General features: G+C 47.0%; 1 protein-coding gene across 4 annotated transcripts in view; it reads left to right on the forward strand.

The window, feature by feature from the left end:
- GDAP2 (ganglioside induced differentiation associated protein 2) overlaps window positions 1-25,948 on the forward strand; it is a 1,016,820-nt gene that overhangs the window by 622,451 nt on the left and 368,421 nt on the right. For all 4 annotated transcript variants that reach the window (XM_069635760.1, XM_069635762.1, XM_069635761.1 and 1 more), the window contains exon 7: window positions 4,057-4,133. In XM_069635760.1, coding sequence (XP_069491861.1) covers window positions 4,057-4,133 — 77 coding nt within the window. The remainder of the gene's footprint in view (window positions 1-4,056; window positions 4,134-25,948) is intronic.

Here is a 25,948-nt window from a genome sequence, read left to right on the forward strand (position 1 = left end):
GAGCACGCCTAATTCTACCACAAGGTGAGGAGAGGGCGCCAGAGGGACTGAAAGCATACGGGGGTGGAGGGAGGATACTTACCCCAGTCGTTCAGTCTTGAACACAGTCCTCCTGTATTTTCAGGCAGAACCTTCCCCGCAGACCACATCAGGGCAAAGCTGACAAGCATACCAGCGAGGAACCCAGCTGGGTGGCGTCCCTGTGGATACCAGGTGAGCGTAACAACATCATCATATTTTTGATTGATTTTACAATATGCTCATGCTGCCTATCCCTATCGGAAAACTAGAAAGCATATTATAGCAGCAGGTAATATATCATGTCAACAAGAGCTAAATCATGCTAAATGTGTCTATAAAAATTGGGTAAAAGCAAGAAAACATCTTGTGTACCAACATGACAGCAAATGCATGTCTAGTGCGATGGCCAATAAAAACTCAGCTCAGATGTGGATGCAAGTTGGCAATTCACAGGCTGATGCGCAACTTGTGGCCGTCAGTGAAGAAAAATGGGTCAAATATTTCGCTGACCTGTATGCTGATGCTGATTTTGTTGAAAGAGAAGTGGCCTGTCCAAGAGCAGCAGGATGGTCTCTGGAGTTTTCACCAACAAGCCATTGAGGTGGTGATATGTCAAGCTAGTACATCTAGAGCTGCCGGACCCAATGGCATCACCAATGCTACATTAAAATCAAATTTTCATGAGTGGGCGATCATCTAAGATCAGATTTTCCAGCTAACTGTGAAAGAGTGCAAGGTGCCGGCGTCCTGTAAAAACATCAGTAATTATTCCCATCTTTAAAAAGGGAGCTCGCTCCATGCCACAAAATTACCGGCCCATCGCCTTATTGGACAAAATATTTTCAAAATTGGTGCTGCGTGATTTTAATGCGTGGACTAAAGCAAACCACCTGCGTGACCCGTGCCAAACAGGTTTTGTCTCTGGGATGGGCACGCATATTAATCTGTTGTGTTTGAATGCTTTGAAGGCTCAGTGTCAAGCTACGAAAAAACCAACATTCTTTGCATTCGTAGATCTACACTCTGCGTTCGACTCAATCACATCTATTTGTGTGTGGCTCTCACTAGATGGGGTATTGTCCGCCCCAATCAAAACAGCTCGGGGCATAAAACAAGGGTGCGATGTTATATGGGCTGGAGACACTCCCCATTTCTACCTTGTTTAAATTTGATGTATGGGAAGCCAGATTTTGGAAACAAATTGTGTGTCTACAAGGTGTTGTGACGCATGCCTGGATTAGATACGATCTAGGTCTTGTTGCCTTTCATGCACTCTACAACTGGAGACTCTGTTCTCTGTTTAGGAAATAACTGATTTCAACTCATGATGATATTATATTGCAATCACTATCTGGGTATATGTTCAGAACAAAAGATCGTTTTATGACTTCCTGGGTCAACAAAGTTTGTCAAATTATGAGTTTTGCTGACATAACTATCGACCTGTCGGTCTCAAATCCTGACAAAGCCAAAGAGAAGTTAGATTGTGCAGATTGGATCAATACATGTGATGCATGTTTGGGATATCAAGGAGGTGATATCAGTAGATTTCCCCCCCTCCCCAAAAAAAATTGCGTAGTCTGCCTCCTTATTTGTTGAGAGCTCCCACTCCATCTTATAGACTTGCAATTATTCGCCTACGCTTCAATCTATGGCACGCAAAAGACGTTCTGTCAAAACGGCGTCTAATTCCACCCTGTGATAACCTTTGTCGTTTTTTCTCCTCAGGAGGGACGCCAGAGACTCTAGAACATTTGATCACTCGGTGCCTGTGCTTGAGGCCATTTAGACAAATTCGCTTTGTGAAACATTGCAAATATCTGGGCAATCTAGAGGAAAAGATATGTTGGTCTATCATTATGAACTGTTTGCATCTACCGATTCAACTGGCCACAGTGAATTATTTAGCAAGTCTACAACTGGCACCAGAATCTAATGCATAGTGTTATAATATGCGACTGTTGCACAAGTATCTAATCAAGTAACAGGCTCGGTCAAGCTGGTTTCAGCAGTTATGGGTCACTGCTTCTAAAAACATGTCTTCAGAGATATGGTTTTTTGTCTTGGATCATGGAACGTGTGGGTTTGAGTTTGTTAAATTTTTTTTGATACTCATTGTGTCTTTTTACATAGATATGGTATTCTGAATTGACTTATGGAATGTGTAGCTATAAGTTTTCTAAATTCTTGTTGGCTTTTACTTGCCTTTTGTTGCGTATTTTCTCATGAAAATGTATTTGTAAAATGATTGTGTATTTGTAATTGGAATTTTTAATGTAATATTGAAAGGTTGATGAAATTTCAACTAAATCAATAATACAATAAAAAACTATGAAAATCCTATCCAACAGTACCTCTGCTGGTGCTAAACTCTTAATTGGGACGATTTTCAGAAATAACATGGTGGAGGTGATTAATTTCTCCAGTGATCTTTCCTGAAAGAATACACCCAACTCTGAATGACCTCCATACTTTGTAGTATAGAAATAATACGAATGTTAAATCATTCTGTGTGTGTTTAACTGTGCCCAAAAATGAGTACCACACATAATCCAACATCTATTTCCATAACCACCACGTGGTAACATCCTGGGATGCTAATCTGGATGTTTTTAAACTCTTTTTAGAAGGAATTCACGGGTGACCATAAAATTCACTGGGATATAAGGGAAGCATTCTTACATAATGAACCCAAGGACAAACTGTAATAAGATATGGACCCTTTCTCCCTTGGCATGTAGTGATAGGTTACTGAGGATTTTAACAGACCAATGGTGTAGGGGGTTGACCGTTGCAAACATTACCTTTCTGGGTCACAGAACCTCTCATTTAAATGAGTACATGGCCACAAGGCGGTAGGAACGTGCATCTACAGCTTAGGTTCTTCTCAGTCAGTGAGAGTGAGATGTGTGGGGGCACAGCTCCAACATTACTGAAATCAAGGCTAGTACCTCACCCCATTACAAAGAAGCTGAGCAGGGCTTGCAGCACTCTGTTTCTTTGAAGCAACCTGCATTCTTAAAGATTTTGTCTTTTTCAATTGTTTTGTTTTGCATTTTGCAGCGCTGGCCCTTTGAGAAACAGCCCAGCCAGCCTGAGGGGCAATTGCATCCTCGCCCCCCTTCCCAGACTCCCCCTGCAAATAGTTTTTATGGGTGGCCACGAAGCTCAGCCCCTCCACTTCTATCCATGGGGAAGAGCCCAAGATCTAATAGACTACAGCGTTTTTGGTCTGGCTAGATGCTCATGTCAATCGCCCTCCGCTGTCTCTCTTCCTCCTTGCCGCTGTCTCTCCCTCCTTGCCGCTGTCTCTCCCCTCCCTTGCCGCTGTCTCTCCCCTCCCTTGCCGCTGTCTCTCCCCTCCCTTGCCGCTGTGTCTCCCTCCCCCTTGCCGCTGTGTCTCCCTCCCCCTTGCCGCTGTGTCTCCCTCCCCCTTGCCGCTGTGTCTCCCTCCCCCTTGCCGCTGTGTCCCCCCCCCTTGCCGCTGTCTCCCCCTCTCCCTCTCTCTCCCCACCCTTCCTCTCTCCCCCCCTGTCCCCCTATTCCCCTGAGTTTGTTTTAATTTCACAGTCATGTGTAGTGTAGGGGTACTGACACTAGTACCAGTTAGGGGATGGCTGGTGTCGTTAATATTTACCTTGGTCATAGCATTGCCCCAAAGCCCTGTCACCGTTGGTCTACTGCTGTGGTGCACATTTTAAATGCTGCCACCTACCCACTCCCACAAGAGATAGACCAAAATTATGAGAATCTTAAAATGATTCTGTAAAGGAAAAGGAATTTTTTAGATGGCAAGTTTTCCAAGTGAAATGAATCGGTCAAACCAAATCACTATTTTATTTTCTCATGTGTAGGTGCCCTGTATCTGTGAGTGGAACGAACCCTACTACTCTGAGTTGTAATGAGAGCGACACACATACTAGGAGTTGCTTGTACTCCAGCTGCCATGTATAATTCAGGGATGAAAAAATAGAGTACTCTAGAGTCTTCACCAGTCCAGTATTGCTCAAAGTATCCCATCCTTTCTCCTTTAAGGGACTGTCCGAAGATTCCTGGAAGTTCACGGGGAGACCATTGAGAAGGTTGTTTTTGCTGTCACAGAGCAAGAAGAGGTATTTTAAATTTTTCATCTTGTCAGTTTGCTCTTCTGCAATTGTTTGCTGTCCCCTTATTTGCATTACAGCTACCAGCATTTGCCGACTGGATTTTTCCCTCTCCCTTTCATTGCCTTCTTCTGTCTCTCCACACCCTCTCCATTCAATGTAGACATCACCAAGGCATTGTTAACTGTGTGAGGGAGAAAGTACATTTGCACAGTCCTCTGCTGTGTTTGATTGCAATAATCTGATGGCTTTGATGTTGGAGGAAGCAGTAAAATGAAATGCAGTTCTCTAATACATAAACCATTTTACGGCAAGTGTTTCTGTTGAAAAAAGTTAGGTTTGGGTTCAGTGCATCAATGTGTGGATCATGATGGCATACGTTTAGTAAACCAGCATTCTTGTGTGCAGTTGACAAGTGTAAAATATCAATAACATTTGACACACATGTGCATTTTGTTTTTTTGTTTTTTGTTTTATTTATTTTTATTTGTGTTATAGTTCTCAAGGAACTTTTCACATATAAACACAAATCGTCAACATTTATCAAACAAAGTTATCATATTACCAAAAATGTACCGAAAATTAAAATGAAAGCCTTTCTGTTAAAACATCTGCTTACATGTGAAAAACTAAAACGATTCCCAAATTTACATTTACATTTAACAACCATCTTACATTTTTTCGAGCAATCTCATGTAGATCATGTTAAAATTTTAGTTGCTCAGCAAAATCAATACAAATCTAGTAGGATGCTCTACAAGAGGCATACTTTACCGGGTGCTAAGGTTTCTTTCATGAAGTGGATAGCAACTAGGGACCATTTGACAGCTTTATCTGTAAAAATGTATCGTCAGACCCAGCCCATATGGGCCGTTCTAAATTCCTTCAGAAGATGCAAGAACTGAGCTTCACACAGCATTGACAGTTCAGGGCCTCCCAAAACCTCCTTTTTTACATTCCGTGGGTATATTACTAGGTAATCCGTTGAGGAGTTGATAGCAGTTAAAATTTCAAGACACTGACAGAACCAATCAATAAGACCATCCGGGGAATTAGAGTCCAACCCGTACTTTAACAGGTTCCAAATCGTACCCTCTTCAACCATACAAATCTTTTGTAGAAAGTTTGTGTTTCCCTTTGACTATCGCTTCCAATGACACCAGACCCAATTCATGCCTTAGGACAGAGGCCGGAACACTCGCTTGCAATCCCAGGACTCTTCTCCAGAAGACTCAAGCTTACCCCATTGACCTTTGAAGGCAAAAAATTAAACCTCGGGACCTTGAGGGGACCACCTTTTTACAATAAAACTCTGACAGGGATTCTTGAGAAGTGTCAGAATTTCTTGTTAACACAGCTTCCCTGGTCGGCCAGGGCCTTGATCTTTTGTTTTTTTCCATTAGTCCATTAGTCGTCTCGTCCCATTTTCTGTTGTGAAAATTGAGAAACCCAGGTACACAAAGCTGTCCACTTTCTCTAGAGAGGTCCCCCCCCCTATAGACCACCTGAAGTGTCCTCCTACCTTTCGCCGGCCCTCATGTCAAGTTAAGATTTTTGATTTTGGTACGTTTATTGTTAACATATTCTCATCAACAAAGGACTCCACCGGGGTATAATCCATTATAATCAAATCATCAGCGTAGAGGAGGTAGTTGAACTGTCTATCATTCAGTTTTGGCGGGAAAACATTTATATAAGAAAAAGCATATCCCAGGTCAGAGAGGAAAAGGAGGAATAAAATAAGGGCCAATAGGCAACCCAGTTTCAATCCTCTTGCCACACTAATCGGGGCAGTTAGACTCCCTTCTCTGTCCGTACGGACACACACACTGGTGTTCCTGTGCAAGGCAATCAAGATTGTGTTCAATTAAGCCCACAACAGGTTCCTGGGGACAGTATTGAAGGCCATGGAGATATCTATGAATGCTATGTATAATGGCCTATCTCTTTTCCTTGTCCCCTTCTTTAGCAGTTCTAGCAATAAGCCATTCATCTCAGTCCCCACTCCCTGGCAAAACAGGTTTGGAAAATATAAATTTTTCAGTTTTCCTTGGCCCATTTCCTTAAGTCTCGTAATACCAGACCTGTGAATATCTTAGCTGGGTAATCCAAAAGGGAAATCGGTCTGTAATTTAAGGGGTTCAATCAGGACCCCTTTTTAGATATAGGGACGACAATCGTGTTTGCCATGATGGAGAAATCACTTTGGCCCTTGGGATATTTCTGAAAATGCTAAGACACCTACCCAGATCTCTGGGCTGTTCTTCAAGACGCACATGGCCAGACCATCGGGCCAAGGGGCCATAGATGTTTTACTCCTATTTATTAGGTGCCTCAAGTCGTCATGGTCCCAAACTAAATCCCACTCCACCTTTTTGATCATGTCCTCATTCCACAATTTTTCAAACTCCCTTAACGGTTTATAGATCTCACTAAAGTGGGCCTTCCATTCTGCTTCTGAAATAGGGCTTAATTGGGCACCCTTTTGGAGTTTATCACCATTTTTAATAAAATTCCAGATTCATGGGAATTTTTGCTTGTCATTACCTCCAGCATTTTGTGGGCATCCTTCAGAGTCAAATGGTGATGATGATATTTTAACCATCCCCTATAGGCTTTCTTTAAACGCAGTCTACTACTCTTGTCTTCTTTTCGAGCGCCTTTATTGCTTGCTGCAGTTTTTGCTTTTTGAGTAAGATGACTCGATCAAACTTGTGACTATGCATCACTTAACAGTTTTTTTTTTTAATCGTCATACGCTTATAGATCTTTTCCCAAATGACTTGCGTGCCCTTGCCTACCACCTATTGCTCGAGGAGGCAATCTAGCTCCCCAAGGCCAGAATTCTATTTATTTATATTTATTTATTTATTTATTTTAATTCTTGTAACGCGCCAACATGCCCGTAGGCCACAGGGTGCACATAGAAACTTAGGACAGACAAACATATAGAGTAATCAGTATAGAGCAGAGAAGGAGATAAGTCAAAGAAATTATTCCATGTATATATTTATTTTAATTCTTGTAACACGCCAACATGCCCGTAGGCCTCAAAGTTTTCATTTTGAATTCATTCCAAGATATTTTGTTCACCTCCAGATCAAACAGATGGCGTCCCTGATTCTGATTCACTGATGGAACCAACCATTCAATACTTAGCGGGAGATGGTCGCCTTAGAACCCACCATAGTTAATGATTTGAACTCTAGATAGGTGTTGTCTGATCCATACATATTATCTAGAATATTACTTTGCGCGCCTCGCCGCCATGTATCATGTGGCACCTCGTCTCCCTTTATGTTCCCATTTAGGATTAAGTCCCCATTCATTCATAAGGATTTCCCTAGCCCTACCGCTGCCCCTACTTAATTTGTCGGGCCAGAGATACTTTTACCTTCTTACCAGTCTACACATCGGCAGTTTGTCGCCACATATTACTATGGAGTTCACACCTCTGTTTCCTCAACAAAAGAGAATCTCCTCAACTGCATCACGCAGGTCTTGTTGGCTAATTCTTAAGTTGATCCAATAAATGTTTAACAGGGTATCTGGTCTACCCGGAAAACTCTCCTTGTTCCAGGTGAGTCGAATTACCTGAACATAAGAGTTTAAACTAGCCATTTCCTCAATCTCTATCCATAATCTCTTAGATACAATTGTCAGGAGCCCTGCCATAGGGCCCCCTCACCCTCTTTATTGCCGGGGCCAGAGATGCAAGGTAACCATCAATGGCTGGCGCCTCAGACAGCCAACATTCTTGAAGAGCAAACAAATCGTTTTTCAACAGGTCCAGATATTCAGGCTTGAACAAGTGTGCTGAACCTCTACAGTTCCATGATGTTAACATCAACCGAGATCATCCGCTATGCATCTGTTTCCCTCCTTGGCAGTCTACCTGGCCTTGCATTTACAGTAGCCGCCATTTAGGACCAATCTTTCTCCCTTACTGGCCAGCTTCGGCCATCCACCCTTACTTCAAATTCTCTGCCACTTGATCCCATCCCTGATGCTTTTATCATGAGGTTTCCATATTCAGTTGGGTAGGTATTGTTTGTATGATCGACTCTGCTTGCCCTAGGTACCAAAGTAGACCCCCCACCCTTAGGAAATTTATATAGATTGTACCCCTAGGCTTGAATAGCATCTGCCTGGTTAAGCACCATACTTGATGCGAAGTGAAGGATCACTTTATCCATATTAAAGCGGTTCCAAAATTCCACCCTGATTATATCTCTAGACGCTAGATCGGTTAGCGCCTGTACTTTCCACAGGACGGCTAACACCTTTGTGCGGTTTAACACAACCTGCTCCTGGTCCAAGGGTAATTTATGCATCACTAATTTATTTGTGATTTCACCCCTAGTCACATCCAAACACTTTTCTCCTCCCCCCAACCCCTTACTACCAATCAGCGTTCCTCTAATATCAGAAAAGGAACCACCCCAGGGTTTAAGTCTTTAGACCCCACTGCAGTCGCAGACCCACGCTCTGTTTCTTCTCTCCTCACATATTGAGCAATTGGACACTCTATAATCCCCGCAAATTGAACCTGACCCACTTTTCTGTTTTCCTCAAATAGGGCCCGTTCCGGTTGCTTTCTCCCCAAAATTTCCCACTCTCTTTCAGATTCTAGATCAGGTCCTATCTCGTGAATTAAGGATTTGACTGCGAGTATCTGAAGGGGGCAGCGTCGCTTCTTCAAGACCATCACTCAACCTTGCCGAAATAGTTTGTATGGTCCCTCGTGATGCTCTGCTCTGTGTCTGGGCGGGGGGCGTTAACCTCTGGATAAATTTCCTCGGGTGAATATCTTGAACCCGTCCGCCACCAGGGCCACCTCTTCCACACTACTTTGGTCGGGCTCGACTTCGTTCAACAGGTCTTCCGCTACCTGTAAGGTTGCTGGATAGACCTGTTGCCACAAGGGTAGAAGCCTTACACCGTTCATGGTTTGGTCACCCTCCTAATCCATGCCTGCTTCACCTTCCTCGTCCCCCTATAAATGTGTTGGCCACCTCCTCCACAAGTGACAAGGAATTTATCGATACATCCAGAGCAACTAGACAACACAGCGCCAGTTTTTGTAGTTCTGCTGGCCCCTGAGCGGAAATTAGTCGACCGCCTGACTCCTTATATGTCCATCAGGTTTATTGATTTGAGGCATCATAGTGGCAAATCATTTCCCTTGTTCTATTACCTCATTAACCATGTCCCCCTGGGATTTATTCATGGCGAGTTCCAGGGCCCTAGCAACCCACCCCCAGATTGAGCATCATCTCAGTCTGGTTCGACCGATTTTTGCTCACACTGAATACTTTTATTCTAAAACTTTATTTTCCTATGTGCCCATGGGCTGTCACCCAGTGCCTGATCTGGGGTGTGCACTTTCTTTTGATTTGTAGTTATGGTGGGGGGGGTCTAGCCATGAAGTGCCATCTCACTTTCTGGAGATCCCTAGCCGCAGAATCCACCTGTAAGGTGACCTCCACCATGGCTGAGACTTCCTTTGAGAAAGCAAAACTCCCACCTCCTACATTTGTCCCAAAGCAGAATGGTGGGGTATGGTGGGGTATGAACAAGTCCTAGGCCAGCCTCTGGTGATAGTGCATGCTCAATATGGTTGCCCACCTGCGCCGAGATACAATTTGCTTGTATATATTTTATATTGTTTCCCAAGGCCTCCAAGCGATTTTCAAAATCCTCGCCTAGATTTTCAGTAGGCCTTAGGGGGCCTTTTTGGGTGGTTGAGTATATAATGGGACATAGTGATGCCCCCCCACCCCTCACTCCCTTGTGTATTTACTCTTTGTATTTCCTCACAGGGAGCTATCGGTCCCGGGCACCCAGTAACAAAACGGGGGCATTATTTACCAGGGTAACAATACCCACTTCCCCCTCCTCCGAACACACATCCAAAACTGTCATGATGCCTACCCCCGGGGAGCCAGACCAAGTCCAGCAACCTCGGAAGCAGGCATCAAGTTACCCCAAGCAAGCCCAATAACCCCCGCTAGGGGCTATTTGGGTGCAGCCTATGGCGCCAGGCTCATAGATTAAAACTTACCTGATGCAGACCATGCTGCAAGAGCTCCAAGCCAAACGAGGCTTGGAAGGGACTATTTTACCTAGGGACTATTTTTTTACTCGGGTGGGGCTGGGCAGGAATACTTACCTGGGACTACTTTGGAGGCTATTTAAACCACACGCCCGAAGAGCAGCACACGCGTCGCGTTATTCTGCATCCAGCAGCGTAATGCTCACCGTGCCTGCAAGTCTGCATCCAGTCATCTGCCACGCCCGCCTCGAGTTTGGAGCTCCTAGAAAAAGGGAGAAAGAAGGAGAAAAGGTTAGAACAAGAGCAATACCCTTTGATCCTTATCTGAATTCCTGATCCATCGTGCCTTCAAGCTGGAAGAAAGAAGTTATTTTATGCGCGTCGCCTCGCCTGCTGCAGCGCCGTGCTGAACTCACCGGCCTTTCACCACATCCTCCTGCATGTTACCGCCGCACTCCGGCACCTTAGGAGAAGACAAGAACAGCAAGGTGAGCCAAGGGAATACACAGAGGAATACCCCCCATAGACTTACCTGATTTTACCACTGGGGGTACTATTCTTCTTCACGGGTCGGCGCAGCTTCCACTGCATCCTAGCCAAACCCCGGCCCCTAAGGGAAAACAAAAGGACAGCCAGGTGAAACAAGGGACTAACAAGGGGAACCCTCCTCACCACAAAAGACTTACCTGATTTTACCGCCGGAGGCATTATTCCCCGAGACTTCATACTTTCTCTCAGCGCCTGAATAAGGGAGAAAGCAACAGGTTACATATGGACATTATTTTATTGAACTGTGTTGGATAATACAAATCCTTACCAGAACATTACCGGTTGCCACGAGGAACTCTTCAGTAGGGTCAAGCTGCAACCTGCAAGGAATCGGACAAGAGTGAAAGTCAGGCATTTGAACTCTTACGAACTACATACTTACGGCGTCTTGCCCGGAATATCGGAGTCAATATTGTCCTGGAACTCACCAATTCCTTCGAGCCAGTGAAGCAACTGGTTATCTACGCGCCCCTGCGCTCAATGCAGGATGGAGAGCTCATCTTTTCAAATCATCAGGTGAGACTATAAGAGGGAACATCCAAGGTGATCAGTGGGGAGAACAGCGGGGTGGGGGGGATTTACGCTCAACTCCACGGGTGGTTAATTTCTTTTCTCCACTTGCAGAAGAATATTCCTCCTTCTCTGCTAGACTGTCAGAAAAGGATAATTCCCTGCAGGTTAATAACTCCAGCTCCATAGGGTCTTCCTGGGGCACACTTTGACCACCTGAACCTATTAAACTATCACTACCTTGTGTCGACTTACCCCGTTTTTTCAATGAATCCAGGCTCTGTACATTCTCCCCAGATCCAACTTGCCCTTGGTCTCCACTTGTCGTTATGGGGTATAGTATGGAGTTTGCAGGGGGTTCAAAAGTTGACCCAAGGGGAGTCGGGTAGAGGTACATGGGAAGTTTTGAGACTCATTGTCGATTCAGCGAGGACATCCCTTCCACATTGAATCGTGGAAGGCTGCCTTTGAAGTCTGTTGGGTAGAAGCCTGTTTATTAGGGGCGTGCGCTGGGGCCAGGACTTGAGTGTGAACCTGAGCCACTGTGGTTAAATAGTCTTTTTTCCCCCCCATGGCCAATAGATTTTGACCACTTGCCTTTTTTACGATCTTACCCACCACAGGCTCTATTGCCGAAAGTTTACTTATTAGGCCGGATGCAATCAGGGCAGGTAAAGGGTAGCTACGGTCAGTAAGGGGTATTTCTAATAGAGGAAACACCCAGGCACAACTACAATAAAAAGCCTTTGGCCCTAAATCCCAGCGGTATCAAATATTGTTAAAATTGTTCTTTTTCAAATATGCTGAAAACAATCGCATTCTATCGGAAAATTTCATAAGATTTCATAAAAATTACAAATTCTAGGACAAAGGCAGGGTACCTAAAAAGGTAAATCTAGCTAAGGGACTCGGGCAATTGCAAGAGCTGGTAAAACACATATAAGCACATATAAACACGATAGACACGTTAAACCAACCTAGAACCATATAAGCATCAAGGCAAAGAGAGAGGAAGCAATTTTTAAAACTGTTGCAAGTTGCTACTCCATGTTTGGGCATCAAGGAGAATTTTCTCACAAGGTCTGTGTATGAAGCACAATGATAGAAATAGTAACTGGCCAACAGGAGAGCAAACATTGAGTGCCCACACGGCTCAAAGGCTTCCGCCCACTGTCACTGCAACTTGGATATAGACAGTATGAAAGTAATTCAAAAGCACACCGTCAGTCCTTCACTCGAAGGGGCACTCATAGGGATTTCAGGGGGTTCTTGGATTTCACCCCGTTGTTACAGTGCCGGCACTCGTCCGCACTCAGCAGAGGTTTCTTAAGTTACCAATTTTAACCTGTTGTAACACAATGAAGGTGAAAGCCCAGACGTACCTAGCGGCGCAAATGCTTTTGCCCACAGACACTGCAGGTACCAAATACTACAGGGGTAAAACAGTGTGAAACCAGGGGTAAAACTGCGTTTTTAGCAAGCTGTGCTAGTAACCTCCAAAAGCACTTTCAGATCCATGCTAAATTTGTGCATGCTCCTGAAACGCTGAGAGGCTGTTTTCAGAGCCTTTCAGCGTTTTTCCGTGCCTTTCACCTTCCGCTAGTGCTCCTAGATCGAAATGTATTTTAGTGTAGGCAGGGGGGCACACTGGGAGTAAGCCATTTTTCAGCTTGTCTACTAGTTGGCAAGCTGCAAAACCTGCCCCCACACTTTTCTAATTCTAAGATCCAGCTGCAAGATCATAATGTGTGCAGCTTGCTTTTCACTAGAAAAGATGTTAGGTTATACGTGGGTTCACACACTTACTGTGTTTTTCCGAGTCAAAGGAAACGTCAGTGTGAGACAGATGAGGAGGACACGGATAGCCTGAACAGAAGGTTGTTTATTTGAAGGTAAATTAAGAGTTTCTTTAATCAATGAAAACTCTTGGAGTTGTTTCCAGTCTCTTGAAAAACCCCTTTTCCTTGGGGTTCGGTAATATGGTTGATCAGAGAGGGCCTGTGTGTCAGTCCTCATATGCCCAGTGTAGCTCTGTCGCTGTTCGATCTTCTGCGGTACATCCTTTCTGGAAGAAAGAGAAAGAACTTCACACAGTCTGTCTTTCATTTCTGGTTTATAAAGGGGCTGGTGCGGCCTCAGCCAATCATAGACCAGTGTTTATATAAACCCATTTAGAACCCCAAAGGCCCGCCCCCTTTCCCACAGGCCATGGACGACACTCCGCGAGCATACGGTAAGCGAGCCGAATCTTGCTGGGCCGTTCTGCTCTGCGGTGTTCCTTGAAGCGGTATAGGCAGGGCTGGCGGCTCGTCCTTGTGGTTCTCCACCTCCAATGTAATGTCGGCGTCCACGTGATCCCTAGATCAAGGGGAATCATTATTGGGCCAATTTCTTACTGCCTCTGTGTCGGCCACCTTCCCCCATGACCAACACGTGCAGTCTCTAGTCCTGCTGTCTGCTACTAGGTGCGAGTCCGGTGTGTGCGGTCTTGTATGTTATGGCATGGTGGCGCAGTCTGCTTTCCACCTGCGTCCCAACACTCATTCGGCCGTGAGAGTTGCGGCTGTGCCGTGTCAACAGGCAGAGAGGACTTCCCCGCACCCTTACACCCCCTGCCCCCTTTGAAGCCTCGAACTGCTCGGGTCGATCAACGCTTCTGGAAAAGTAATCGGGAACCACCTGAAAGAATGCCGGTTTGTGCATAGTCGGGAAGTGGAATGCTTGGAGGGTGAGGAACCAACGCAGGATGCACGGATTAGAATGCTTCTGTACGGAAAGCCATTGTAGGGGAGCGTGGTCAGTGAAGACAGTAAATGACCTGCTTAGCAAGTAGTACCGTAAGGAGTCCACTGCCCACTTAATGGAGAGGGACTCTTTTTCTATCGTAGAGTCCCAGTTCATGTGGCAAGAGTTTGTGACTGATGATGGACACCGGATATAGGTCATCCACCAGCCCCTGCGACAATATGGCTCCCAAGCTGGTGCCGTAGGCGTTGGTTTGTAGAAAGTACTCTTCAGAAAACCTGGGACATCGCAAGGAGGGTAGGGCCAAAATAATCTATTTCAGATTGCGGAATGCACGTATGGCCTCTTCGGAGAGCAAATCACCTTGTATTTAGTCTTGAGAGCATCCCTAAGGGGAGAAGCTAGGGAGGAGAAAAATGGGATAAAACATCTGTAATATCCTACAAAGCCCAAGAAGGCTCGGACCGGTTTCCTGTTAACCGGTATGGGTAAGCGTAAAATGGCCTCCACCTTGTCCAACTGGGGTCTGATAACACTGCCACTGACCAGCTACCCCAAGTATCTGGTCTGTGTGGCACCATGGGTGGTCTTTAGGATTAATTTTCAGACCTGCAGAGTCGAGCACAGTCACTACGTTACCAAGATGCTCCAGGTGTTTCCAGCTGTTGCTGAACACAATGTTGTCGTCGAGGTAAGCAGAGCTAGAAGTGTTGTGGGGAGTCAAAACAAGGTTCATGAGGGACTGAAAGGTCATCGGAACTCTGTGCAGGCCGAACGGCAAAACAGTGAATTGGTACAAGCCAGAAGGGGTTGAAAAAGCCGTCTTTGGTCCATCTTCCTTATGGAGAGGTATTTGCCAATAGCCTTTTGTCAGGTTGATGGTACTCGGGTACATTGCAGAGCCCTATCTCTCCAATGCGTGGCATAGGGTATGCTTGATAGGTGGATATAGAGTTCAGTTGCCGGATATCCTTGCAAAACCTGGTGGATCCGTCTGGCTTTGGTACGAGGAATATGGGGGATGACCAATGACTGGTAGATGGTTTGATTATGCCCAGTTGGAGCATCTCCTCCACTTCTTCTTGAACTGCCATCCATTTAGATTCAGGAAGATGGTATGGGCGAATCCATACATTGCGGTTGGGTAAGGTGTCGATGGCGTGTTAAATGAGCATGGTCCACCCAGGATATTGTGAAAAGACATGTCCTAGTGGTTGTAGTGATGTCTGCAGTTCTTCTATCTTGGCTTCTCGGAGGTTAGTTCCCCACTGTACTAATTGAAGGCCAGTCTGGTTTTCTCTTGTCTTGGGACAGCCTCGGGAGGCAACGTTCACCCTAGGTACAGGTTCTACAGGTTCCTTTCACTCCTTTAACAGATTGATGTGGTAGTTTCTCTCCTTGTCTTTTCGGTCTGGTTGGTGTATTCTGTAATTGACCAATCCCAAAACAGCGGACACAGTATATGGTCCTCTCCACAGAGCCAACATTTTGTTGTGGTAAGTCGGTAACAGAACCAACACCTTATCCCCCACCTGGAAGGTTTGGACCCTAGTGTTCCTGTTGTAGTATTTCTCTTGGGTGAGATGGGATCTCCCAAGTTTCTCCTGCACCATCTCCTGCAGTTTCGAGAGGTGTGATCTTAATTCCATGACATAACCAGTGAGTGTGCCTTCTTCCTGAGCTTCCCACTCGCTTCGATCAATGTCGAGGACAGTTCTGGGCTTGTGACAGAACAGTAGTTCAAACGAGGAGAAGCCAGTTGAAGACTATGGGGTGTCTCTTTATACCATCAGTACCCAGGGGACTACTCGGTCCCAGTTTGCGCCAGTCGGAGCTGTGACTAATTTTATCATCTGTTTTATGGTCTTGTTATAGCGTTTGACTAGGCCATCATTCTGTGGTTGGTAAACCAACATCCGGATTTGTTTGATCTCTAGCTGTTGACACACCCTTTTCATGACATTGGAAATTAAGTTTCTCCCTTGATCCGTAATGATCTCATTGGGTAGGCCTACTCTGGCGAAATACGGCACTAGTTGATTGAAAACCTGGGCTGCGCTGATATCCCGCATGGGAAAGGCTTTGGGATATCTGGTTGCATACACCACCACAACTAGGAGGTACTGATGGCCATGACTTTTGGGTTCCAGAGGACCCACAATATCAACCCCAATTCTATGAAATGGCTCCTTGATGAGCGGCATCGGTTGCAGTGGAGCACGTGGGAGTTTCCTTGGGTTGGTCTTTTGGCACACTGGACACTCTTCGCAGTACTTTTTGATGTGTCTGTATACCCCTGGCCAGTAGAACCTTTTCAAAACTTCTGTCTTGTGTTTTCTCCCAGGCTAGGTGTCCCCCAGTAGCCTTGTCGTGTGCTAGTTTAAGGACAGTCTGGCGGAACCCAGGAGGTACCAGTAGTTGTTCTGCTTCCTGGTTTGATTGGTCCATCGTGATAAGATACAGGATTCCCTCTGTGATTTGAACGTGGGAAATATCGAACCTTTATCTGGATCCGTAAACACCTGCTCCCTTTAGTGTAGGATCTGTCAAGGTTTTGGTCCTAAAAGTAGGCTTTTTGTCATCTGGTAACCAGTCTGAGACAACTAAATCGGTGCTCTTCGGTCACTGTGCCACTTGATGCCGGTCAAGTGGCACAGCGAGTAGAGCGCTCGCTTTGACATCCGTGCAGAGCTTGCTAACGCAGGTTCGAATCCCGGCAGGGCCAAACTCAGCCTTTCATCCTTCAGAGGTCGATAAATGAGCACCAAACACCGTGGGTAATACTAAGCAGCGCTCAGATAGCTGAGGGTTCGTAGCGCTATATAAATGCCAAATTATTAATTATTATTATTCTTTCCTTACTTTCCTCGCTTCCCTTTGGCTCTTTTTCTGGGGTTTTTGCAAGTGGCTTTCTACTTCGTTTTGGGAGAAAGGGGCACACGAGAGCCACTCTGTGTCCTCTACACATTCTCGAAAAGCGGAAAGGTATGTCCCCAACAACACTGGGGCCGGTAAGTGAGGCATGATGGCAACCCTTAACTTGGAACCGATCCCCTTTACTTCCAACGTCACCCGTTTTGAAGGATAGGCCTGGTATCCCCATGCACACATTTGATGGGTATAAAAGGCTCACCCACCATCCCAGTCCCACTTACTTCAGGTCTGATGGCTGTTTGTTGACTGCCACTGTTTAGCAGTCCTTGCTGAGGTGTTCCGTTGACCTAGACCTCCACCAGATACAGGTCTCTGCTTAGTGGATATTCTCGTTCTTGCAAGTATCCGATCTCCATTGGTTCGTGCTTGGGTTTTCGTGGGCAGAATTTGGCCCCACTCTCCACAGTCGAAGCACTGTGGTTGGCGGGGTACACTCGGCCAGGGAGCACCTTTGGCTTCAGGGCAGGCCGGTTTTTGTTCGCGAGCAGCGTGACCACAAATGAGTACTGACGTTGGTACCTCGGGATTTGGTGCTCTTGTTGGTACCAGCCTTCTGGAATGCAAATGCTATATTGATGGCTTTGCTCAGAAAAAGCCGGTGGTGTTGGCGTACCCAACGTTGCATGGGAGCCGGAAGGGCTTCTATGAACTGTTCCAGCTTGACTCGTTCCAGTATCTCGGAAATGCTGCTGGGCGAGGGTTTCAGCCACTTATCGGTCAGGTCTTGGACTCTAGTAAAGTTGCCTAGTGTTTCTCCTGCACGTAACCTGGTCTCTCTTAACCGGATCCTGTATGCCTCATCATCCATCCCCATTCGCTCTAGGATTGTACTTTTGATCTCTGCATACGAGGTGTCTCCAGTAGGGTTAGCAGCCTGGTACGCTCCTTGCATTGCGCCTTTCAATAAAGGAGCAATGAAATGTCCCCACCTCTTGACTGGCCATTGTGCGTTGCGAGCGACTCGCTCAAAGTTAGTAAAGAAGTAGCTAGGGTTCTCTCCAGGTTAGAACTTTTGCAGAACGGAGGTAGAGGCTATATGTTGCCCTCGTGAGATCATCATGGCCTCTGTGACCTTCTTCAAAGTGTCTTGGTTGGCTGTCTGGACCTGCATAGCTTGTTGGAAGGCCTGCTGGTCTGTTTGTGCTTGATGGCTCTGCACTTATTAATTGTTGGAGCTGTTGCTCTCCTTCTGCCAGTGCCTTGATGATCCCCTCCATGGCGTTGTGCTGTCCCACTGGTGCCACCGCTTTGTAAGACAGATGAGGAGGACACGGATGGCCTGAACAAAAGGTATTTATTTGAAGGTAAATTTGATTTTCTTTAATCAATGAAAACTCTTGGACTTGTTTCCAGTCTTTTGAAAAACCCCTGTTCCTTGGGGTTCAGTAATATGGATGATCAGAGAGGGCCTGTGTGTCAGTCCTCATATGCCCAGTGTAGCTCCGTTGCTGTTCGATCTTCTGCGGTACGTCCATTCTGGAAGAAAGAGAAAGAACTTCACACAGTCCGTCTTTCATGTCTGGTTTATAAAGGGGCTGGTGTTTGTATAAACCCATTTAAACCCCCATAGGCCCGCCCCCTTTCCCACAGCCCGCGGATGACACTCCAGAGCATACGGTAAGCGAGCCGAATCTTGCTGGGGTGCTCTGCACCGCGGTGTTCTTTGGAGCGGTATAGGCAGGGCTGGCGGCTCGTCCTTGTAGTTCTCCACTTCCAGCATAATGTCGGAGTCCACGGGATCCCTAGATCCAGGGTAATCATTAGTGGGCCAGTTTCCCCATGACCAACACGTCCAGTCTCTAGTCCTGCTGTCTGCTACTAGGTGCGAGTCCGGTGTGTGCGGTCTCGTATGGCATGGCATGGCAGCGTGGTCTTCTTTCCACCTGCGTCCAACACTCGTTCGGCCGAGTGACTTGCGGCTGGGCCCTGTCACCAGGCGGAGTGGACTTCCCCTCACAGTAAACCAAAACCCTTACACGTAACACGCCGCCTGCTGCACAGACTGCAGTGACTGCATCTCTTCTCGAACTCTGCTCCTTGGTTGAAGAGAGTTTTTGATGGCAAGCTCCTCCTTTTGAAAATAGACCGCAAAGAAACACTCCGTGACTGCAACTCTCCAAATCCGCTGATGCTGCCTGGAAAGTGGATATGGATTTGTATTTGGTTGTCAGGACGGGGTTTGAGATAAATGCCTATATGGCTTTTGGAGAGCAGCTAAAATGCGTTACTGCTGCTTTCCTACTTTGCAGTAGCCTAAACATAAGGTGCAGGGTTGGGATTAACCTAAGTGTAATTGAGACTTCTCTTTTGAATAAAGATCTTGTTCTTCTTACACATCTGTTCTTGGATATAGTTCCCGGCATGTTTCTTGGCACTCATACCAGTCTCAGGCAAGTGGTGCCCACTATTTATAATACATACAAGCTATACTGTCCAGCTCACTTTTTACCATTGATTTCAAGTCTCAGAGAATTGGTGCCCAGAGCACGTCTTGGTGATATAATAGTGCACAGTTTGCAGAAGTAGGCAATAGTGTCCAGTGCCCTGCTCACTATTGTGGCAGATCCAGGATATATGGGGTGTCCTCCATATGTGTTGCAGTTTTTTTTAAACAAAAGCTGTAGCATGCAAGCCACATGCTGTGGTAGCTATGTTCTCTGATGTAGTCTTCCTGCTTGGTGTGCCTACCAACCTGTATTCCCCCTCTTATCCTTAAGCCTCTGCCTCTCCTGGTCCTCCTCTGTTATCTATGGCTTTTCTAGTGGCTGCCTTCTCTCTCTCGCTCTCTCTCTCTCTCTCTCTCTCTCTCTCTCTCTCTCTCTCTCTCTCTCTCTCTCTCTCTCTCTCCCTCTCCCTCTATAAAGGTCACCTTACAGTTACCACAATGTGTCTGCCATAAACGGTTGACACTGTTTTTGGAGGCCTTCTCTCTCCAGCACACAAAGTTGGGAGAGTAAACCTTTCCTCCGAGGTTTCTTACCGGACCAGCAGTCTTCCTTGTAACCAGAATCGTTTTGTGCACTACAAAATAACATTGTACTGATCGTTCATTCTGCTGGACTAGCCATTAGAAGCGGAAATGCTTTCCCTGACGAGTAGTAGCTTCGAAGAAAAGATAATCTTGCTACCTACTGCTGACTCCACCAATATTTGTCATCCAAAATGCGTAAAATGCTGGCACAACCAGAATAAATGTCCTAGTGTACCTACTCCACCACAAAGTTTAAATCAGTTAAGGGAGGGAACAAATCCTGTTGCATCAAGGCTGCCTAGTGACAGTGCCTTTGTACCTTTGTACCTTGTACAGCCTGCTAATATCTTAAAATCTCTCATTTTTTGTGAAAGGATACATCCTCCACTAAGACCCAAAGGCCATACATCCGGAGACTACTTCCGTAACCACCCCTACATATTCTGACCATTGCTTCACCAACAATACATTCCCATCTCTTCCATCCAGCAGTGGCTTTATTTTGAGAAATGTTTGCTTATCGTTGCTGTTAAACTGGATTTCCAAAATCCCCTCTAGGGTAGGATTTTGGGAGGCCAACCTATTCTGGTTAACAGGAAATACTCTAAAGTCTAACACCCATTCAGGTTTACGGAGCAGAGGAGTAAGGCTTAGACTTGTGGGGGGGGGGGGTTTGGGGGTGAGAGTGTTGTAGGGCTACAATGAGTCCACACAGGGCAACACCAATCTTTCCAGTTAGATCAGCAAGTACAAAAATATACAATGTTTTATTAGGCCTTTAAAATGCACACTTTTTTAAAAACAATTTTTATTATTTTAACAAACACACCAAACATTACAACCATTTAGGACGTTCATAGTCTGTATCAAAACATCACATTATACAGGGTTATCCTCCGTCCTCACCCCTCCCTCCCCACAAACTCGAGTCGTCTCATCCGTGCTATCTGCATGAGCATTTTCAGGTATCTCAATGTTTGTCAACTCGTCCGAGTCTTCCGTTTCATGATTGACCTGGTGGGGGTTTGCCATTGAGGTCACCAGTTGCCTCCAGGCTATAAAGGGGCCCACTTCCTCCTCTCCCCCCTAGTGATAGCTTCATACCATACTGCAGGTTCTGCTTCTGCCTATTTCAGAAGGTCTGCCCACCATCTATCCACTATAGGCCTATGGGCCGCTTTCCAGCACATTGCAATTCTGCGCTTGGCTAAGATATAGGCCAGGTCCTTCATCGTGCTGATATGTTTTGAATTACGTGGTCTGGGACAACTCCCAAGCATGAATGCCCAAGCAGACCTCACGTCAAGCACCACTCCCCCACTGGCCATTCTCGTCTTTATTTCTTCCCAGAATCTCTGCACCTCAGGGCAAGCCTAGAACATGTGCAGCAGCCCTGCCTCCTCCTCCTCACACCAGGGGCATTTCTGTAAAGCCGAGCCTCCAAACCTGGCTATTCTTCCGGGGGTCAGATAAGCTCTGTGGGTGACATACAGCTGGATCTGCTGGAGTCTCGCATTCCGGGACACCTTCTTATGGTATCTTTGGGCTCTATCCCACTGTCCCTCTATGATGGGTTCCCCCACCTTCTCCTCCCAGTCGTGCCTCAGTTGGAGTAGCTCTTTCCCTGTCTTCGCCCTCAGGAGCTCATATATCCTAGATATTTCATGCCCAGCCTCCGAGACATCGTACATCATTTCCAGGGTGGCATCACGTTCTTCCGCTAGCACAGTCTCGGGCCACCTTCCCCTCACCCGTTTCAGGAGCCTGATATATGTAATATATTTGCCTCTATGTACCCCTGTCTCCTCCTGCAGTCTCTGAAATTCCAATGCCTCCCCTTCCTGCCATATATCTCCAAGGGTGGCTAGGCCCACCGGTTCCCAACATCTGCGGACCACTTTGAACAGTTGGGAGTCTTCCCCGCATAGCACCACCAGCGGGAACTGCTGAGAGAGCGGGTGTGAGTCGCCCACTGTTCTCGATGCTCTGCGCCAAACTTCCCAGCCCAACACCAATAGTCTCCCCATCCCCGCCATTTTAGTTTTATGCAGCCACACTGTCTCCCTTAGGAAGTATGTTAAAATGCACACTTAACAGTGAAATCTCTAGGGAAATCTTGTCATACAAGTACTATAAAACAGAGAACAACATTTCAAGTTGAAAGCTACTAGCCAGTTTTAAAAAGTAACTCGCCACCTTCATTCTACACAGCACACCATTTCTTACCCACCTATCATTTATCACTAGCCAATGGCTAGTGGCGAGTGCACATTTTGATGTCTGCTATAAAACCTAAATATGCATTCACCCTTAGAAGAACACAGACAAGCATATGATTCAATAACCAATCTAATACAGGTAAATACTTGGATGCATTAAGTTAAGTAGAAACACTTGCGAGAAATACTAGCACAATTTCCTAGCACTTAGTAATTCCAGCCCTAAGACAGATTGGAGCCTTGTGCCCTAAAGTCATCGGTTCTAAGGTTATACTTTTCAGGTATGTTGACAATGTCATTGAACAATGCTAGTGGTTGTGACAGAGTTCCAAAAGGTTAAGGAGAGTTCAGATAAGTAACTGTTTCAATTCCACTACACTAGGGTAGGTCCAGGAAGGGAACTGTGAAGGCATCATGAATTACGACACAGACAACAGACTTATATTTAAAATGAAAACACTTTATTAAATCAAATGTCAGGATGGTTAAAGGCCTATCTTGCCCTATGCTAAGGTGGGATTTCCCTATCGGAATAAAACGAAGGAATGCCCGAGTCAAATAGTTCTACTTGAAAGTCTGTCTGTGTCCACAAAGTATACCTGCCCTCACCATAAAGACTAACAATGTGTAGAGATGTTAATAATCAAAGAGAATATGTTGAACTCAGAGGTTGGTGCTTCTCCAGCATGCCGGCTGGCATGGATTCACATGCTTATGAATATTTCCAGTCGTCAGGCTGGGAATCTTTGGGAAAGAAAAAATCAGTTTCAGTTTCACTTCTGAACTGTCTTTCTCCTAACTACTAGTCACCGGTCTCTGGGTCATACTGCCCCCAACCAATGACTGCCCCCAACCAATGACTACCCTCTACCTAAGCCCCTCCTCCGGCAGCCATCTTCAGAGTTTTACTGCACGTTCAAGTGTTGGGAGTCCTCGTGCTATACTCTGAGCTTTTACTGCATTTTGCAATTTTTTTTTTCTCCTAATAGTTTTGCTCTATTTATTTGGTCAATCGAGCCTCAAGCTCGATCAACCTTCCAATTAGTGGGGACCGGTTTTGCAGATTCTTAAGCGCCCCTCAAGGGCGGATTTTCGTCGAGTTTGCTCTTGAGGATTCCAGAACAGAAGCTTCTTCAAGGCCTACAACGCGTGGACATGGCCGAGGAGAAGAAGGGCTTGGCGCCTCTCTTCATTGTTTGCCCCGGCTGCAACCTACGGAACGTCTTTCCGGACGATGGACATTCCCTGTGCCTCTACTGCCTGCATTCGGACCCGACATATGTGGAGGATGACTGTGTGGCTTGTCGGGAGATGGTGCCTCTCATGCAGACCGATCGACGCAAGCACCCTGCTCTGGGTGACTCCCGGCAGCATGCCTCCCCTGCCCAGAAGAAGAAAACTGAGCAGTCTTCTAAGACCTTTGAGGGCGCCCCACCCGCGCGGGCCCAACATAAGGCTAAGCAGCACAAGTCCACTGCCTCCGGGAGAGCCGTTGCAATGGGCTCCTCAGTGGCCAGGGCGAGTTCAGCGTCTCAGCACCTTCGACCACAAACCAACACTCAGGATCTTCAAAGAAGAGGAAGTCGGACCATCCGGGCAAGCTCTTGGAGAAGGCCCAGACCGGCCCTGCAGAGAAAACCAAGGCAGAGCGGGGCTCCAACCCTCCCCCTAAGGTGAAGGCCCAAACTTCCATCGAAGTAGTGGCGGCGTCCCTCTCGAAGGCGAGAGTATCCCTGCCTGCCAGGAGAGAATCCTCTTTCCAGCCCATCAAAAATACTCTGGAGAAGATGATGCCCATCATTTCCCTGAAACCGTCTCCATTGGTCGGAGAAACCACCATCTAAGAGTAGGAGAGTTCAACCCCCCTCTGCCCTTCCACCATCCCCCTCCGCCCTTCCACCCCTCAAACTCCCCTCCCAGGGATGGCACGGAACCGGACACAGCGCGGGTGGGGGGAAAATCTCCTGTCGCCGCCTCAGATCTTCACCGCCCGACGAGATTCCACGCCATGATCTCCAGGGCCTCCAGCTCGTCTCGGAGGAGAAGAAGAAAGGGGGTTTCCTTTACCAGCGCCGTGAGGCGAAGAGGAAGACTGTGCTTTTGATCCCGCTATTGGATGACATTTGAGATGAGGGGTTGTCCCTCATGAAGAACCCTTCATCGGCTCCAGCGAAGAAGGATCACTACGAAAAGAAATTCAGTGTGCCAGACTCTGCGCCCAAGTGCTTACGGTCTTAGCCGTCTCCAGACTCTGTGGTTTCGCCAGTGGCCAAGAAGTCCTCTTCAGGCTCCTCCTCGTTGGTGGCCTCCTCCCCCACCGGATGGTGAGGGGAAGAAGTTGGATGCCATAGGGCGAAGAGTTATCACGTCGGCATCTATGACCATCAAGGCCGCTAACGCCCTCGCCATTGTGGCGCATTACGACAGGGAACTTTAGTTCAAGATGGCCCCCCTCCTGGACTTCCTTCCCAATGACAAGAGGGATGAGGCGTTGGAGATCCTACAGGAAGGCGAGGCGTCTTTGAACCACGCCATTACAGTGGCCGCGGACATTGCTGACATGGGATTCTGCCATGCATATACCTAATTCGACTGTGCAGGCTACGAATGCACCCACTGCAGGAGTTTCTCGATGCCCGGTGGATACAAGTGTCGGGAAGGTTTGAGGACAAGATCACACTCGACAAGGTTTCCCATCGAGCGATACAGTGGTGGGGAGTGCACGCACATCTGTCCACGGGCGCAGACTTCCAGACCCCACTTCATCAGGAAATGCACGACGGACGCCTCCCTGGAAGGTTGGGGAGCACACACCAGAAGTCTTCATGCAAGAGGCCTGTGGCTACCGGAGGAGAAGATGTGGCACATCGTGTTGGAGCTGCGGGCTGTGTTTTGGGCCCTCAAGTCCTTCCTTCTGTCCCTCAAGGGCAAGGTGGTACGGGGCTTCACGCACAACACCACCACAATGTTCTACATCCGGAAGCGGGGGGAACCGGATCCCTGGTGTTCCTCATCCCCTTTCATCTGGCAGGAGTGAAGAACACAGTCACCGACTCTCTCAGCAGGGAGCTGCGCTCTTGCCACGAGTGGAAACTTTGGCAGGGCCAAGTGGATCACCTGTTCCGCAGATGGGGCAATCTCCAGATCGATCTGTTTGCGACATCGACGAACACCAAGTGCCGGAGGTTCGCCAGCAGGTTTTCTCAGCCAGGGAACATGGGGGATGTTTTCTCTTTCCCCTGGGACGGCCTGTTTCTGTATGCATTCCCTCCGTTGCTTCTTCGACTAGTCAATCAATTCAGACGGTCCCGTATTTGTTGTCGTTGGCCAAGGTACAACTGGCCAGCGCTTCCATCAAAGTGCATCTGGCGACTATTTCATGCTACACCGGATCACCTGGACGATCATCCATATATTTGCATCGTTTGGTCACAGAGTTCGTCAAAGGACTATTTTGCTCATTCCTGCCGTTGAAGGCTCCGGCCCCGGCATGGAAGCTCAATGTGGTGCTTACTAGGCTCATGGGTCCCCCGTTCGAGCCTATGCATTGAGCACCACTGAAATGTTTGTAGTGGAAAACATTGTTTCTTGTGGCCATCACTGCCGCACGACGAGTGGGAGAGATCCAGGCCCTCTCCTGTAAACCACCTTATTTGACATTACATGAGACAAGGGTGGTGCTACGGACGCACCCCTCCTTCATGCCCAAGGTGCCATCGGACTTTCATCTATACAAGCCCTTGGTGTTAGCTGTATTCTTCCAGACACCTTCGTCGCCGGCTGAGAGGACTTTGCACTCGCTGGATGGGGCTAGATCGCTGAAGTTCTATGTGGACTGCAT

Source organism: Ambystoma mexicanum, chromosome 7p (genome assembly GCF_040938575.1).
Source record: "Ambystoma mexicanum isolate Mex_15411 chromosome 7p, UKY_AmexF1_1, whole genome shotgun sequence".
NCBI lineage: Eukaryota > Metazoa > Chordata > Amphibia > Caudata > Ambystomatidae > Ambystoma > Ambystoma mexicanum.